Source organism: Homarus americanus, unplaced genomic scaffold (genome assembly GCF_018991925.1).
Source record: "Homarus americanus isolate GMGI-L3 unplaced genomic scaffold, GMGI_Hamer_2.0 scaffold54443, whole genome shotgun sequence".
NCBI classification, from domain to species: Eukaryota; Metazoa; Arthropoda; class Malacostraca; order Decapoda; family Nephropidae; genus Homarus; species Homarus americanus.
In genome coordinates, this window is record NW_024750852.1 from 7,934,103 (window position 1) to 7,951,384 (window position 17,282).

At 44.7% G+C, this 17,282-nt stretch overlaps 1 protein-coding gene across 1 annotated transcript in view; it reads left to right on the forward strand.

The window, feature by feature from the left end:
• Positions 1–592: 592 nt before the first annotated feature.
• LOC121854235 overlaps positions 593–17,282 on the forward strand; it is a 68,728-nt gene continuing 52,038 nt past the window's right edge. The window contains exons 1-2 of the mRNA XM_042348749.1: positions 593–705; positions 11,296–11,753. Of these exons, the coding sequence (XP_042204683.1) occupies positions 593–705; positions 11,296–11,753 (571 nt within the window). The remainder of the gene's footprint in view (positions 706–11,295; positions 11,754–17,282) is intronic.

Below are 17,282 nucleotides of genomic sequence, written 5' to 3' on the forward strand. Positions count from 1 at the left end.
AACCCATTATTTCTCTACTTCATGGGCTAAATACTAACGTCTTCCTTGTGCGTAGGGACCATTAAACCCATTATTTAGGGGTAGGTGAAAAAAGTGACCATTAAACAACAATCAACCTTACGAATGGGGGGAAGAAAACTCAATATCCATTAACTCTTGACCAGATACTAAATATTAAAACCACCCTTATGTACAGTTACCATTAGATTTATTAACCATTTAACTTGCATTCTAATATCACCCTTTTGTACAACTACCATTATAGCCATTAACCATTCAAATTAAGTTTTTAAATCACCTTTATGTACAGTTATCATTAGATCTATGAACCCTTAGCCAGACAAGAAAAAATAACCTTCGCGTTTACCTACAGAAACATTTTAAGCCCATTACCCCTTAACCGGTTTTAGGTTAGTTAAATACAAAATAAAACCATCCTAATCGACAGAGACCATTAGACTCCTTTAACCCTTAGCCAGTACACTAACCAAACCTTAAGCTATAACCACCCTTTCCCACGGAAACCATTAGAACCCCTTAACCCTTAGTCAGGTAAGCTAATTAACTCCACACGTGCGTAATCACCTTGAAGATGGCAGCTGCTAATTACCTGGGCAGCATCCGAGGGGCGGTCACAAAAGTGCTTATGATGCCCTCTGCCAAATTAAGGTGTCGGCGGCAATTAGCATATACCATGAGCCCCAGGTGAGTCTTGGCTCCTAGGTGGGTGTTGAGGAGGAGAGGAGGAGGGTGTAGTGAGGAGATGTGGGGAGGGAGGAGAGGTGGGGAAGAAGGGGAGGGGAAGGAAGGGAGGGGAGAAGAAGGAAGAGGGTGTAGGGGAGGAAGAGGGTGTAGGGGCGAAGAGGTGGAAGAGTGAAGGGGAAGAAATGAGAGGGAGAGAAGTGATTGAGGAGAAGAGAAAGGGAGAATAGTGGAGAGGAAGGAGGCAATATATAGAAGAGAACTGAGAAAGACATTATCCCCCTCCCTCCCCAACACCACCCTCCCCAATCATCCCCCATCATAACCTCCCTCCCCCATCACTCCACCCCTCACCACCTACACCCTCCCTCACCTCCACCACCTCTCCACCCCCTCCTCCCCTACCTCCCCAATACCACCTCCTCCCCACCTCCCCCATCACCACCACCTCCCATCACCACCTCACCCACCTCCCACCTCCTCACCACCTCCCTACCTCCCCATCACCACCTCTCCTCATCATCCCCCCACCTCCCCCATCATCCCACCTCCCATCATCCTACCTCCCCATCATCCTCTTCCCCATCACCACCCCCTCACCACCTATCCTCCTCTACCCTCCCCCATCACCATCCACACATCCCCCCGTCCTGATTTACGGTGTACCTGCCACTGTCCACACCAGGTAAAGCAACACCTGGTTTCCTCGGGTCTTGAGTCACACAGCGGGTAGGAAACTGAAGCACACATGACTCAGGTAAACACGCCGACACTCTCTGGGTACTGTGTGAGTTGCCTTTACCTCCGTGGCTAAGAGTTTTTTGAGGTCTACCTGTGCGTGTGATTGTGTTACTAACGCTTTTGTGGGTAGGGTTAGTGTGGTGTGGTGTGGGTGTGTGGATGTGTGTGGGGGTGTGGTGTGGGTGGGTGTGTGGTGTGGGTGGGTGGGTGTGTGGTGTGGGTGGGTGGTGTGTGGAGGTGGGTGTGTGGAATTGGGTGGGTGGGTGTGTGTGGTATAACCTCCTGTGAATAGTATAATGTATCGTATAGTGTAGCGTAATGTGGTGCAAGCTGTAGCAGTAGACTGTAGAGTGATACGCATGAACGTGTGTGTGCAAGCAAGCATACAGTATATGACCCAGCTCACAGTATATACGCCAGCTCCCATGCCTGAAAGCTAAACGTGCCGATGCGGAGCCTGGATGACCGTGTGCTTGTGAAATAGTCGAGTAAACAAAGGCTGCTGGTGCATTAAGACGAGCACATAGTTGTCTGCCTCCTTTACACCTGGCCAGTGTACCTACCTGCCTCTCCACTCATCTCTCTCCTCCACACCACCTTACCCAACAACTTCCTTCTCAAATTCTCAAAAAAAAATCTCAAGAATTTTTTTCCCCTTATACCTTGTAACTTCACACATATTGAGGCCTCACGTACGCCAAGTCCCCCAAAAAGATGGATTCGATACTGTGCTGAGACTACTACCATCAAATGTGTGTGTTCGTGTTAAGGAAGGGAAGGGAAGGGAAGGGAAGGGAACTAACCGGTAAATCTTTGAGAATACAGTCACTTTTTTATGTTGATTTATGATACGTTAACATAGTCCCAAAAGTTACCACCACTGATAGCAAAGTTCTTCTTGGGGTCAAACCTTCTGTCTTTATCTCGCTCTTTCTTTCTTCCCCTTTCTTCATTCCATGTTCGTTCTTCTCACTCGTTGTATTTTTCTCAATTCCTCCCCATTATTTTCTATTTTTATCCTTCTCTCCTAATTCTCTTTCCTTCCAGATCTCTCCCTCTGTCCTTCCCTTCCTCTCCCCTCCCTTTCTTCATCTCCTCTTCCCCACTCCCTTCACTTTCTCCCCAGGCCCCGTCAACCATTAACACCCCTCTCAAACCTAACACACAGACCTTCCTCCTTCCCCATTTCTCCCTCTCCTCTCCCCAAACCTAAGTCAACCATAACACTTCTCTCAACACAGACCTCCGCCATGTTGTCTCTGGTTGCCCTCTAATATCATTAGCCAGAATAAAATGTCAAGCAACATAGAACTGCTTTAAGTAACAAGATCGTAAAAAGCCAAGCAGCCTCTTTGTTGTCACCGGCTCGGGAGTCTCAAGAGCTTCGTAAGGTGAAGATTATTCCTCCTAAGTAAAGATGTAGAAATTACCTTAACAGATTAATTTACGATACGACAAAAAATAAACGTAAAAAAAAAATCCCATATCAAATAAATTTATGGAAAAAAAAAACTAAATAAAACAGTGGCCCGTAAGTGTCTAATAAATAACACGAACAAATATCTTTAAAAATGGCCCATAACAGACTGACTTACGGTAAAACAAAACCAAAAAATACTGTAAAAAATATATGGCATCACATTTACGCCGAGATTTTACCCTAACTAGATGCGTTCACTTAGCGCCACACAATTAAGGAAGGGGATCTCTCTGAAAAAAAGATTCTGATTTCGTAATTTTGTCTCTTTGACTGGTTGGTGCTAAAGGAACGTATTTATAATTAGGCTAGAATATACAGTAGGCACGTCTGGCCAGTTAGTGAGGCGGTACCCATTCCGGAACACTCAGCAGCATGTAAACTTTTGTGATAAACCTTTAAAGCATAAAAGAATGTGACACCGGTAAAGACTTCAGACCATCTGGCTTATTGTACCATTAACTACATAACTACTGTATTACACTGAAAGATGTCAAACTAATTATCTATTTAGGGTAGAGTCTCAGTGCAAATTCGACGCCATTTTGACTATCATATTTACATAGGGTAGAGTCTCAGTGCAAATTCGACGCCATTTTGACTATCATATTTACATACTTGCTTACATGGAGTAGATAAGTGTTACCTAATCCCCACTCAACATATTAATTAATACAGGTATGTTGTGTGGATCTGACCTCTGGGTTCATCAGTATTATTATAATTATGGAGAGAATAAACTTACTTTATTTATGTTAGAAAGAATAAAGTTGATTTTATGATTTGGTGAAGGCAGGTGAGGAAACTTTGACCATACATGCATACACTGCCACCCCCCACCATCCATACTGAATATATATATAAAACTACAATAAAAAATAAAAATATTCAACAGTTACCGTAATATTTCCAAAAGAAAAAAGTGGTCTATTTACATTTTTGGGGTCCGTCCTAAATCTCACAGTGATTGGGATCCCTGCTGGCTTTTTCTGACAAAGAACAACTGAAAATTTGCATAGTTTTGTACCATCACTGAACAAAGAGAGAGAGAGAGAGAGAGAGAGAGAGAGAGAGAGACATATCATACATACATACATACATTGACAATACAGGTATATAATATATCCACCTGTAGTTACCTCATAATGAAAATCGAATGAAAACTGATGTTAAATATAATACAAACACAAATGATGGGTCTGATAAAAGGCCAGATCACATGAGGGGGGGGGCATGGGGGAGGGTGGCGGGGGGGGGGGGTGGCTGGCTGGAGGGAGGCGGCTGGGGGAGGGCGGCGTGCAGAAAGCAGGGATGGTTGGTCGCGCTCCTCCTCACTACACATCAAAGGCCACTCAGCTGCTGGGGCGATGAAGGGTGACAAGAGGGGGGGGGGAGGGAAAGGAAAGAGAGGGAATGAAAAGGAAGGAAGGAAGGAAGGGGGATGGATGGATGGATGGATGATGGATGGATGGATGGAGAGAGAGAGAGGAAACTAGGAAGGAAAGAAGGAAGAGAGGGAAGAGGCGGAGGAGGAGGAATAGGGAAGGATAAAAGGAAACGAAAGAAGTAAGGGGAAGCGGGTAGGAGAAGGAGGGCAGTACTGGACACTGAACATGGCAATACAAAACAGGAAGGGCAGGAAAGAAGGGGTAGGCAAGGGCAGAAAGGGAGGATGTGGTGGAAGGGGGTGATGGAAGGGAGGGAGGTGGAAGGGGAGAGCTGACAGTGGAGGAGGGTGGCAGGGAAGGAAGGAGGAAGGTTAGGGGCCTGAAAGGGATGATGGATGGAAGAGGAGGCAGAGGTAAAATTAGAATAAAGAAGAAGAAGAAGAAGAAGAAATCAATCAGATGAATAAAATTGCATTACATTACGCCGGGAGGAAAGACCAGGAAGAAGAGGAAGAAGGGGGAAAGAAGGGGAGGAAGAAGGGAAGGGGGGAGAAGGGGAGGAAGAAGGGGAGGAAGGAAGTGCACAGAGGACAAACAACGCACAAAAGCAAACATATATATAAACGGGACAAAAGCAATTGACTTTATACACAAGGTTAAAAGATACAGCACATGAGAGAGAGAGAGAACAGACACACACACACACACACACACACAACACACACACACACACACACACACACACACACACACACACACACACACACACACACACACACACACACATAATTCCCACATTCCACGGATCGCCCAACACGTCACGTTATCAAGTGCTGGGGAGAGGGGAGGGGGAGGGGAGAGAGGATTCCTGGCCTTCCTCCTTGTAGTTTATGTAGGCATCTATCCTCCCCACCCTTCCTCTCCCTTCTAATCTATCTTCCTGACTCCTCCTCTCCAAACCTTTCATCCCTTCTTCGTCTTCTCCTCCATCCTTTCCCTTCCAATCTAACCTCCCCAACCATCTTCTCTCTTCCCCTCCCTCCTCCTACCCATTCTCCTCTTCACCCTTCCTTCCTCTTCCTCTCCCCACCCCTCCACCGTCCCCTCCCACCATACTGTTGCTAACATCTCCCCCTGGATTACCCTGTCGAGGGGAGAAGAGGGGAGGGGAGAGGAGGGGAGGGGAGATAAGGTCCGGCGTTTATACGTGTGAGTCGTGTACTGTATATTGTAGAGCCGTGTATGTTGAAAAGAGGGGAGGAAGGGGAGGAAGGGAGGAGGAAGGGGGAGAGAGGAGAGAGGGGAGAGAGGGGAGGAAGGGAGGAGGAAGGGGGAGAGAGGGGAGGAAGGGGAGAGAGGGGGAGAGAAACGAACGGGAAGGAAGGATAGGGAGGAGGAGGAGAGGGAGGAGGAGAGGGGGGAAAGGGAGGAGAGGAGGGCGCACATTGAAGCCTTGTATGTATGTATGTATGTAATGGTCAGCATGCTCGTTTCGCAATTGAGTGGTCCCGGGTGGAACTATGGGCAAGTTTCTTTACGCCATTTGCCTCTGTCTACCCAGCAATAATTGGGAACCTGGATGTTGATCGATTTGCGGAGCGTGTTCCTGGATAATGGCTAACCAGTGCAGTTGGCGAGTTGTCCGATCTTCTCGTATTATTCCTTGACACTGGACCATGGAACTCGTTAACTTATGTTGTTGTTGTGTTGCCGACAAACTCACGCCTAGTTGGCCCTTGGGAATGACATCCTAGTACATGAAGGACAACCATTATGTATGTATGTATGTATGTATGTATGTATGTATGTATGTATGTATGAAGAAGGGGTGGGATATAAGTGTCTTTTGTGTGTATTGGAAGTGTGTATAGTAAGGGAGGGGGAAGAGAAGGGCCGCGTATGGACGTTGCTATTGTGTACTTTGCAGGCGTCTCTCTCGTGTGTGTGTGTGTGTGTGTGTGTGTGTGTGTGTGTAAAGTGTGGAGCGGGTCGGAGGAATAGAGGGAACTATACCCTTATTGGTACACATCACTGCCCGGCTGTACAACTCGCCGTCAAAACACATTCATCATCACGTTTTCTACTCGCGGGAACCACCACTTCAGGCGCACCTCTTTCAATTGTGCAGCAGTAAGTCAGAGAGAGAGAGAGAGAGAGTCACACCCAAACTCCTCCCCTCAACACCAAAACAACCCCCATCAGCTGATCGTCGACAGAATGTAAACAAAGAACACGCGGTCCTCTCTCTCTCTCTCTCTCTCTCTCTCTCTCTCTCTCTCTCTCTCTCTCTCTCCCTCACCACCATCTAGCCTTTACATATGATAACCTCCAGTACCATCAGCTTAAGTGCCTAGAGGCCATTAGTCCCTCTATGGTGCCACACTCCTCTTCCAGTGCCACTTTACCCACCCTCCTCACCATCACCGCCATTGTTACCGCCCACACCACTGCTCCAATGTAATTCCCGCAGTCATCCACAAAGCGGGAATGCCAATGTGCCCGCCTCCCTAATTTCCAGCATATAATCGCCCCATACATCACACCTGTGCACTAGTTACCACTGTAGGGTTGTGTTCAGGGGTGAGATGGGTTGGGTAGGAAAGGGTAGGAGTGAAGAGGGTTGGTCAAACGAGAGAGAGAGAGAGAGAGAAGAAGAGAGAGAGAGAGGTTAAAACACTTACCCTTCTTTACGCCTCAACGCCACCCACTCCCCCAGCTGAGCGCCGTGTCCTCACCACTGGGGTTTACTGACAGGGTCGTCGCGTGCCAGTCAGAGCCTTCCAACTGCGACGTGCACCGACCCCCCCCTAACGACACACACACACACACACGATCTTAATCAAACTTTAATTACAGGCTGCGAAGAGATCCATCAACCGGGGTAGGTCAAATTCCTGTGTGTATTCAAGTGGAAAAAAGAAAACGATAGAGAGAGAGAGAGAGAGAGAGAGAAATAAATTGGAAATAGTTGAAAAAAATATAGTTTATAACGAGCAGGATTACTTCATGATAAATAACAGTACATTGTGTTAACAAATATTTATAAATAACTAAGAATAAAACGAAGAAGATTTGAATATAGGTGAATAAATAGAAAACAAAATATATACAGTATATAAATTGGTAAAAAAAAATACATAGAAAAAATAAAATAAACAAGGAAAAATATAAATAAAGAAAATAATATAAGGTGGCAGTGACGCAGATCCAGGCTTGGGGGGGAGGGGGGAGGGGGGGGGTAGAGGGGGAACCAGGGGCGGGACTCACACCAACTCACTCCAGCACTACACTATGGCCGTCCCAGACCCTAACTATTCTGTCACCAGGATCACTAGAATCAATCATATCAAGATCGAGGGTCTCTCAGTGTAAATCATGATGCCAAAGTGGAAGTTAACTCATTCTCGGCTATAACCCAAACTTCGCCCTCTTAAGACACATTCTTAAACCTCCTACCGACAGAGTGAAGACAGCATCACCCTCTGGTCTCCCTGGAAACCCGACAAGAGTGTGACCGTAAAGCGACACCGACAAACTCGTTATATAAAATCCGCCGATGAAATGGAAGTTAATACTTGTGTCCGCCGATCACTGAGATAGCCTCCCCCCTCCCCTCCCCACCCACCCCAACAACCAGTCCCGGGGGGCAAGATAGAGCTAAGCCACCCACCGTCGTAAGGGGTTAAAACCTCCTCTTCCTTTCGGTCGGGAGTTTCGGCCTTCGGGAGTTTCGGCCTTCGGGAGCTGCGGGTGTTGGGAGGGCGCGAGGGGTAGGAGGACGAGATTGTTGAAAAAGAGGAGCTACAATGGAGACTCCGGCCTGTGAGACTTCCTGGCGTTTCTGTAAGCTGGTGAGGTCGTGTTTTTTTTTAAGGGTGGGTGCAGGGGGGGGGGGGGGGGGTCGGGGGGGTAGAAGGGTCGTGTTGGGGGAGACTGGACGACGATGCTGATGACTATGATGTTGGTAGTTTTGTAATGACACGAATGACCTCCAGCTGGGGTAATGGAAGGGGGAGGAGGAAGAGGAGATGAAAGATAGGAGAGTAACGGGTGGAGGGAACATGGACAGAGATATGGGGTAGGGGGAAATAAAGAGAGAGAAGGGACTAGACGGGTTACAGTTGGGGAGAGAGATGAAGGGAAAGAGGAGACGAAACAGGGAGACAGAAGAGAGAAGGGAGACGAGATAGGAGAAAATGGGAGAGTGAGAAGGACAGGGGGTAGGGAGGCAGGAGGACGAGAAAAGAAGGGAGGGAGGGAAGGAGGGAAGGAAGAAGAGAAGGGGCAACGAAGGGTAGAAGAAGAGGAACAGAAGAGACGAGAGGAGACAAGTGGAGGGGAAGAACGCTTAAGGTGGGACAAGGAAGAAAGAGAGGGGGAGAGGAGGAAGAGGAAGGAGATGCTGGGGAGAGGAGGAGGAGAATGAGAAAGGAGGGAGGAGGTAGTACAGTAAATTCTTTAGGTCCAAGTTTTTTTCTATATCTAGGGCCGTTGATGATATGAGAGAGAGAGAGAGAGAGAGAGAGAGAGAGAGAGAGAGAGGAAATTAAGAAAGAAAGAAAGAGAATACGGCCAAGACTCACACAGGACACACACCATCAGGACAGACAAGACGTCACTACCACTACCCTCCACCCCCCCCCAAACAAACTCCTCTCCTGGTAGGCCCAAAAGTAACTACAACCATCAACCATCAGCAGAAAGACACGACTAAACCCCCATAGGAAATTAAAAGTTTACTCCATGAAGAAAAAAAAATCACGTTACACTGAGAAATAAAAACACGTCATAATGAGAAATAAAAACATATTTTCGTCACACTGAGAAAAAAAAAAAAGACTAACAATGAAGTTATAACAATATAGAGTGTGGCATAATGGGAAAGCTGCACCTATTGAACCTCAGATGAAAGACTGATGATGAGGGATGAAGACGACCACTTTGTTTACCGAGGCTGGGGCGCTCCTCTCTCTTGTCCTGGTGTTAATCTGGGAAGAAGATCCTCCTCTATATGACAGCTTGTGGGTCCCAAGGTTAAGTCATGTACGCGATGCAAAAAAAAATATCTTTACGATTTTGCGTTAGAAAGTATGGCAGAACTGACGAAGGATTTTGACAACCCTACCAAGACAACAGGAGTCGTAGTGCTCATTCTGACATTTATCGGTACCTCTCCGTTAAGATACTTTCTGGAGCGAGTACATCTCAGGTCACTTGAGCAACCTGGCCTGAAAACATAGTCCGCAGTGATATAGATTGGATGTGATTTTTGGTTTGCCAGGATTGAGAAAGCTGCATCGTGTACTATAATTCTGATTAAGTTCCTCAAGAAAGTTGTAATTTTTCCTCCCATTTAAATCTCGTTTATAAATACGAAAGATAACCTAGAAAGCTGTACCCTGAAGTAAATGTTGGTGGTCGAAATAGTAATCTAAATGCAATCATGGGATGTTGGGTACGAAAAGAAAGGACTGAAAAAAAACACATACCAATTTGGGAAACAAGAAAGAATCGGGTTTTGTTTGGATGAATCAGATCTTTACACTGGCATGAGAGATCCGTGTTGTAGGGGCCTAGCTGCTGTGGTTTGAATGCTTTACCCTCTTGGTCTACTTACAGCAAGATTAACAATAATCTTTGAGTCTGATAAGAAAAACACACACACTAAACTCTCTGGATATGATCTGTTACCGTTTAAATGATTTACTGCACAGCTTTTAGTTCCTGGATTTTCCCTAACACCATTACTATACACATACACTTTTCCTCTATCCTCTCTGACACCCGGAAACTGAAGACAGCAGCGGTCAGGTCCCTTCTGGCAGATGAGAGATTAATTCTGGCTGGTGATATATAGAGAGACAGACAGAACTCACCAGTAGAAAAAAAAAATTTAAACCAGCGAGTGAACCTAACCTACCCAAAGTTAACCTAACCTAACCTAACCTAACCTAACCATCAACTTTATTTCAAGGGAGTGATAGAGCACCGCCGATACACCTCACACAGTCCTTGTAACCGTAAAGACAAAGATTATTATTCCCAGTTATATAATTATCATCCCAATATCGCTTTAATTTCTTCAAAGTAAAATATTAACTAACATTATATGATACTGAAATATATAAACTTTTACACAAATCACGGAAAACTGAAACTTTTTGTCGACAGGTAAACACACTACGTGACTGTGATCAAAACGGGTAAAAAAAATGAATGTTGATTTTTTTTTCACCATTTATGAACGTAATTCCCAGGTGGTCTAATCCACTCGAACAAATCATAGTTTGATAGATATTTCTGACTAAAAACAAATATACTTTGATAAAATTTTTACCCACAATAAGAGTTAAATAATCGAGTTTTGTTTTTACTAAACCAGAGCAATAATATAGTTTGATAGATCTTTTTTCCCATAATAGTTAAAACATTGACCATTATTATTTAACCACATCGATCATTAACCAACACAATAACTCTAACCATTGTTTACCTCCCCACACACTGACGCTACCTCAACAAATCCTCCCCTTGAACTATCGCTAACCATTACCACATTCACTTATTCTAATTCCCAGCCCCTACACATACGATTACGGTCTTCAGGTGCCGTGTGAAAGAGCCTGAGGGAGCCTGAGACACAGAGGACGTTAATGATGTAAAGGTTTCTTGTGTCGGGACAGTCCAGCTGGGTGAGTGCACTAGACGTGTTAAATTACTGGGGTAGTACAGATACAACTCAAGTGTATTATGTCTCTCTTGGTAATGTGTTCACGTACCCTTATGGTGATGAAGAAACGTTGTTATTATTGTTGTGGTTGTTATTAATTATTATTGTTGTTGTTATTATTATTATTGTTATTGTTGTTGTTGTTGTTGTTATTATTATTATTGTTGTTATTGTTGTTGTTGTTAGCCCCACCATCCTTATCACCATCAATACCAACAGCATCAGTGGAGACAGTGCCACTTCCAACACTCAAACAGAGACAGTGCCATCTCCAACACTCAAACAGAGACAGTGCCATCTCCAACAGACACAAACAGAGACAGTGCCATCTCCAACACTCAAACAGAGACAGTGCCATCTCCAACACTCAAGCAGAGACAGTGCCACCTCCAACACTCCAGCAGAGACAGTACATCTCCAACATTCAAACAAAGACGGTACCATATCCAACACTCAAAACGAGACAGTGCCACCTCAACACTCAAGCAGAACAGTGCCACCAGCACTCCAAGCAGAGACAGTGCCAACTCCAGCAGACACAAACAGAGACAGTGCCAGCTCCAACAGGAGCCTGTGGGAACAGTGCCAACTCCAGCAGACACAAGCAGAGATAGTGCCACCTCTAACAGACAGAAACAGAGCAGTGCCTCAGGGAATGATGTCACCTCTAACATACAGAAACAAAGTGTCACCTCTAATGGACAGGAAGGAGAAGGTAAGAGTTAGAGAAGAAACTTGGAAAAGAAGAGGAGGCGGAGTAGGAAGAAGAGAAATAAGAAGAAAAGGAGGAGTAAGAAAAAGAAAAGAAGGATAAAGAGGAGGGGAAGGTGGATTGGAGCAGCATTAAAAAAGGGGAGGAAGAAGAGGAAGAGCAGGAAGAAGAGGAAGAAGAGGAAGAGAGGAAGAATAGAAAGAGAAGAAAGAGAAGAAAGAGGAAGAAGAAGAGGAAGAAGATGAAGAGGAAGAAGAAGGGAAGCGCAGGAAGAGGAGGGTGTTGTGGGAGGAAGTTCTCACGGGGTCACAAGGGATGTTTTGCTACACTGTACGGTATTAGGGTAATCCCACGCTATTCCCGGATTATGTAAATAACTCCCCTCATCCTTTATCTCCAACCATTTTTCCTCTATTTATCAATTATCATCCCTTCCTTATACCGTACATGAAAAAAAAAACTAATACGATTACACAGACGGGGAAAAAATGATAGAATAAAAAAAAAATACTTTGTTTACGTTTTGTTCGCGCCAAAAAATATAAATCCGCTGTTTTTGTGTTTCCCGCCAGAACTCAGCTGGATGGGGGAGACGCACGTGGCAGTCAGCTGATCCTGACTTTGATCCCTCTATAATCTTTATTGGCTGCTCCGCTAATCCCTAATAACGGTTTGATATTGTAGCCGCCCGCACTTACTACCCCCAGCAGGAGAGGCCGCCCACCCCTCACTCCCCCTCTCTGATTAGTACCTTCAAAAACCCCAGAGAGAGATGAAGGGACGGAATGGAGAAAAAGGAGAGATGAGAGTACAATATTAACCTAACCTAATCCAACCTAACCTAACCTAACCTAACCTAACCCAACCTAACAGCAACCTGTCTGATTAATACCTTCAAAACCCCGGAGAGAGATGGGCGGACGGAGAGAAGCAAGAACGAAGAGATGGAGATATAAAAAATGATGCGTCGGGGGAAGTGGCTGCTCGTCTCCGCACTGTGAATTAATATAAAATATAGTCATGTACTGGTGGTGAGGCCGGCGGCAGTGTGGGAGGGAGGGGGGAGGCACGGCGGCAGTGTGGGAGAGAGGGAAGGAGAGGGAGAGTGCAGCGGCAGTGTGGGAGAGGGAAGGAGGGAGGAGGCACGGCAGTGTGGGAGGAAGGGAAGGCACGGCGACGGTGTGGGAGAGAGAGAGGGACGGAGGGAGGCACGGCGGCAGTGTGGGAGGGGGAGGTACGGCGGCAGTGTGGGAGAGGGGGAAGGGAGGGAGGAGGCACGGCGGTAGTGTGGGAGGGAAGGGAAGGCCTGGCGGTGTGGGGAGAGAGGGAGGGAGGGAGGAGGCACGGCGGCGGTGTGGGACAGAGGGGAAGAGCACGGCGGCAGTGTGGGACGGAAGGGAGGCACGGCGGGCAGTTTGGGAGAGAGGGAGGGAGGCGGCGGCAGTGTGGGAGAGTGGGAGGAGGCACGGCGGCAGTGTGGGAGGGGGAGGGGGAGGGGGAGGCACAGCGGCGAGGTGCTGGGAGAGTGGGAGGGAGGCACGGCGGCAGGTGTGGGAGGTGGGAGGGAGGCACGGCAGCAGTGTGGGGGAGGAGGGAGGCCAGACAAGCTACTTGCTGATATACATCTTTTATGTTGTTTTATTTTCCCCAAGAATAAGACTCTCTCTCTCTCTCTCTCTCTCTCTCTCTCTCTCTCTCTCTCTCTCTCTCTCTCTCTCTCCTGCCCCGCCGAGACAAGTGAGCTAGTTTTTATTTTTCTTGCTCTGTGATGGACTATGGGGTGGAGGGCAGGAGAGGTGCAGAGGGCAGGGGGGGGGGTTAGGACAAAAAGCTCATCCAGTAAATGGCTAACCCCTAAAAGTTAATATTGTGACACCTAACCTGTCCGGTGAGTTTTTGTTCCGGTGAGTGTGTTTTTGTCCGTGCACCAGAATTGGGAGGGGGGGGGTACAGGTAAGGGTGCAGGTGGGCTGACAATGTGATCCATATGTTGGTAGACTCCACTTGTATACACTACACAATGGGATCTAGTCAATCTAGGAGGTGTCCGTACGAGCCTGTCATCACACACACACACACACTCGTAACCCATTCCCCAAATATGTAACTGTATATTTTCAGCCTTCTGGCTGCCAAGCTCTTTCAATAAACCGTTAATTATTATTATTATTATTATTATTATTATTATTACACACACACAGCTTCAGGTAGGTCAGGTAGGACGACTACGTACTGATCGCTATAAGAACAACAGACCCATTCTCAACCATTGCAAAAATTATCAACAACTCGTAATTAACCTGTATACACTCCCAGTCACTCTCACTGTTATTATGTTAAAATTCCGTGTTAAATGACCCTCCCCCCTTGTCATTATACTGTATCATGCACCACTTAAGTCACTTGTAACATTATTTATCAACCAAGTGACCCATTCCCCTAATTATGTAACCTTCATCATCTACCTTTATCATATATCTTTTACCCTTTTAACTGCCATGTTCTTTCAATAAACCATTAATTATCAACATTAACAAGGCTATACCACTAACTACCATCTCTATCATTAAACACAAATAATCTCATCTATTTTTAACTATACAAACGATTAAACCTAAACCTCTTCCATGTCGACAAAAAACAACATAAACTGGCAGACAAAATCCACATCACACATCAAAAATACCTTAAGACTTACCTTTGGCGAAGTGTCGTAAAGCTCAACTTATTGTCGTCCTGTTGTAATTAAGGAAATCCGACAGGTAACACATGGCAGGAACCAGGTGCTGAAACAATAATAAAATACGATACTAATTTATAATACGAATAATGAATTTGTTATGTTATTTTCACGACTTTGTTATTTTTCCCCTTTAAAGTATACTATACAAGTTTATTCAGTTAATTTCACGAGTTTATTCAGTTAATTTCACGAGTTTATTCAGTTAATTTCACGAGTTTATTCAGTTAATTTCAGTTTTTATTTTCCCTCTAAAGATGAAAAACAAACGCCATACACATATAATACTTCAGTGCTTTTGACTGCACTCCATCCCGGGTGAAGTGTTAGTAGTAAGCAAACCGTGTAAATGAAAAACACACATTCAGGAGCGACACACATTTACGACACACACACACAAACACACACATGGCGCAGCGAGTGAAGTGTCAGTCAGGCGTACACTAGTTTAATCCCCTATATGGCGGATGTATATTTACTTAATCCTTTAAACTTGCTGTATAATATCCCAACTCTACTTAAGTGACCTTTTTGACCTTGATCTAATGATCCGTGACCTCTAATAGTGGATCAGAAGGGAGGAGGCTGTCTGTGGCCGGCTGAGGAGGCTGTGGCCGGCTGAGGAGGCTTTATTCATGAATTTTCTTTTTTATTCATAATTTTTTACTTTATTCATGAAATTTTCCCTTTCTTTCAACAGGTAAACACAGGTAAAGACACCAAGATAAAAAAAAATTCTAAAATAAAAAAAAACTTATTCCGTTTGTCTGTTGGAGGAATGGGTGGTGGAAGCTCTGTCAAGATGAGGAGAGAACATTTTAAAAAGAGAGAAGGATGTGTTGTAGTCAAGAGGAAGCGAGGCGAGTGTGAGTGGTGTGGAGTGGGTGTACGAGGACTGGAGAGTGTTGGAGAGAGAGAGGTGTTTGTAGTGTGTGTGTGTGTGTGTGTGTGTACAAAGCAAGGATGCATGTTGGGAGTAACCAGGCGATATGTGGACACTGATTGTGGGGTGAAGAAGGACAACAGGAAAGGAAGGAAGAAAGAAAGGAAAGAAGGAAGGAAGGAAGGAAGGGAGGGAGGGGGCAAGGAAGGAAGGAAGGAAGGAAGGAAGGAAGGAAGGAAGGAAGGAAGGACTGGTAAACTTATATCAATAATTCATACAACGTTAGAATCAATGGTAAAGACCTCAAAGGGTTATAAATTAAACCATCGTCCTCAACAGGTTAAGACATGCACCAAACACTGTATTGTAACCTAACCTAACCAAATATTCTTACATAAAATGAACACCGAAATCAAATCAAATAAATCGATTTCCTCCTTCCTTTCTTCCTTCACTCCTTCATTCCATCCCTCCACCCTTCCTTCTTTTACTCCTTCATTCCATCCCTCCTTCCCTCCCTTTCCTCTATCCCACCTTCATTCCTTCGTCCATCCCTCCTTCCTTCCCTTCCTCCCTTCCTCCCTCCTCCCCCCAACGCGTCCCCAGATTAGCCTAATGCCCAGGACCTGCTCCCCCCCCCCTCCTCATTCCCTAACTTCCACTAACAACCAATTATCCTCGGTGTAACTACCCACGCGCCCAAGACGATGGCACACTCCGGCACTTCTGCAGATTAACCTCGGACGCAGAGGACCTCATCGCCAACATCCTGATGGGGTGGGAGGAGGAGGAGGAGGAGGAGGAGGAGAGGAGGGGGGGGGGGAGGGTGAGGGGGTGAAGCACTGTCCCAGGGAAGGTAATGAGGAGATAAGGGAGATAATGGTGAAAGGAGAGACCGACAACAACGTGAGGAGAAGCTCATTGTGTTTACGTAGTGAGAAATTAATCGACATAAAGCATTAATTTATATCTATGACTTCTTCAGTAAATATTAACGTAAAAAAAAAATACTTGTTTGTCTAAGTATTCATGTATGTACAGTATATACAATCCATACACCAGCATATACACACCTAAATATATAACCCATCAACCCAACATACATTCATACAGACTAAACTCGTATGGACAAACACGATATAAACTCCATCTCATTTAACTAAAACCATTATTACATTACATTAAACTATCCTAAATACAGTAAACAACATTTGTAAACGAATCTAACAGCATTAGTAAATTAAACTCATCTCACAGGATCAAATAAAGTCGGCCTTAATACAGTAACCGCTACAGAAAATCACAATGTATCATCCAATCATAATTTAATATAACTTTATTTGCTGTACATGTAAGTCAATTAAGAAAGACAAACATATCATTAACATCTTAATTAACTGGGCAGAAAGAGGCTATGACGCACCTTGCCTTAACTAATAATTAAACAACTGAGCAACTTTAATAAAAATAATAACAATAACAACAATAATAACCGCAACAATAATAATAATATAAACAATAATAATAATAATAATAACAACAACTTTACCTGCAGATATAAACACACATGAACAGGTAAGATCACGGGAATAAAGTCATCAATTCTTCCTTATTAAAAAAAAAAATCTTCCTCAAAAGATAAAAAAAAATATATCCACCAAGTAATCTTATCTCACATTATATCCTACAGGTCATAATATATCACAAGGTAAATTTTTCCCCACCTGAATTAATCTTTTTCTTCCCTTCAGTCTTGTCTATTTTCTTCCAAGACTCGAATTTATGTTTATGCTTGAATATTTTTGCTTCACTTTTTTTTTTCAAGGAATAATTTTGTCATTATACGCGAAGGAAAATAAAATATATACCTACGTGGTTTTTTTTTCTAGCCAGTGATAAATTTACAAGC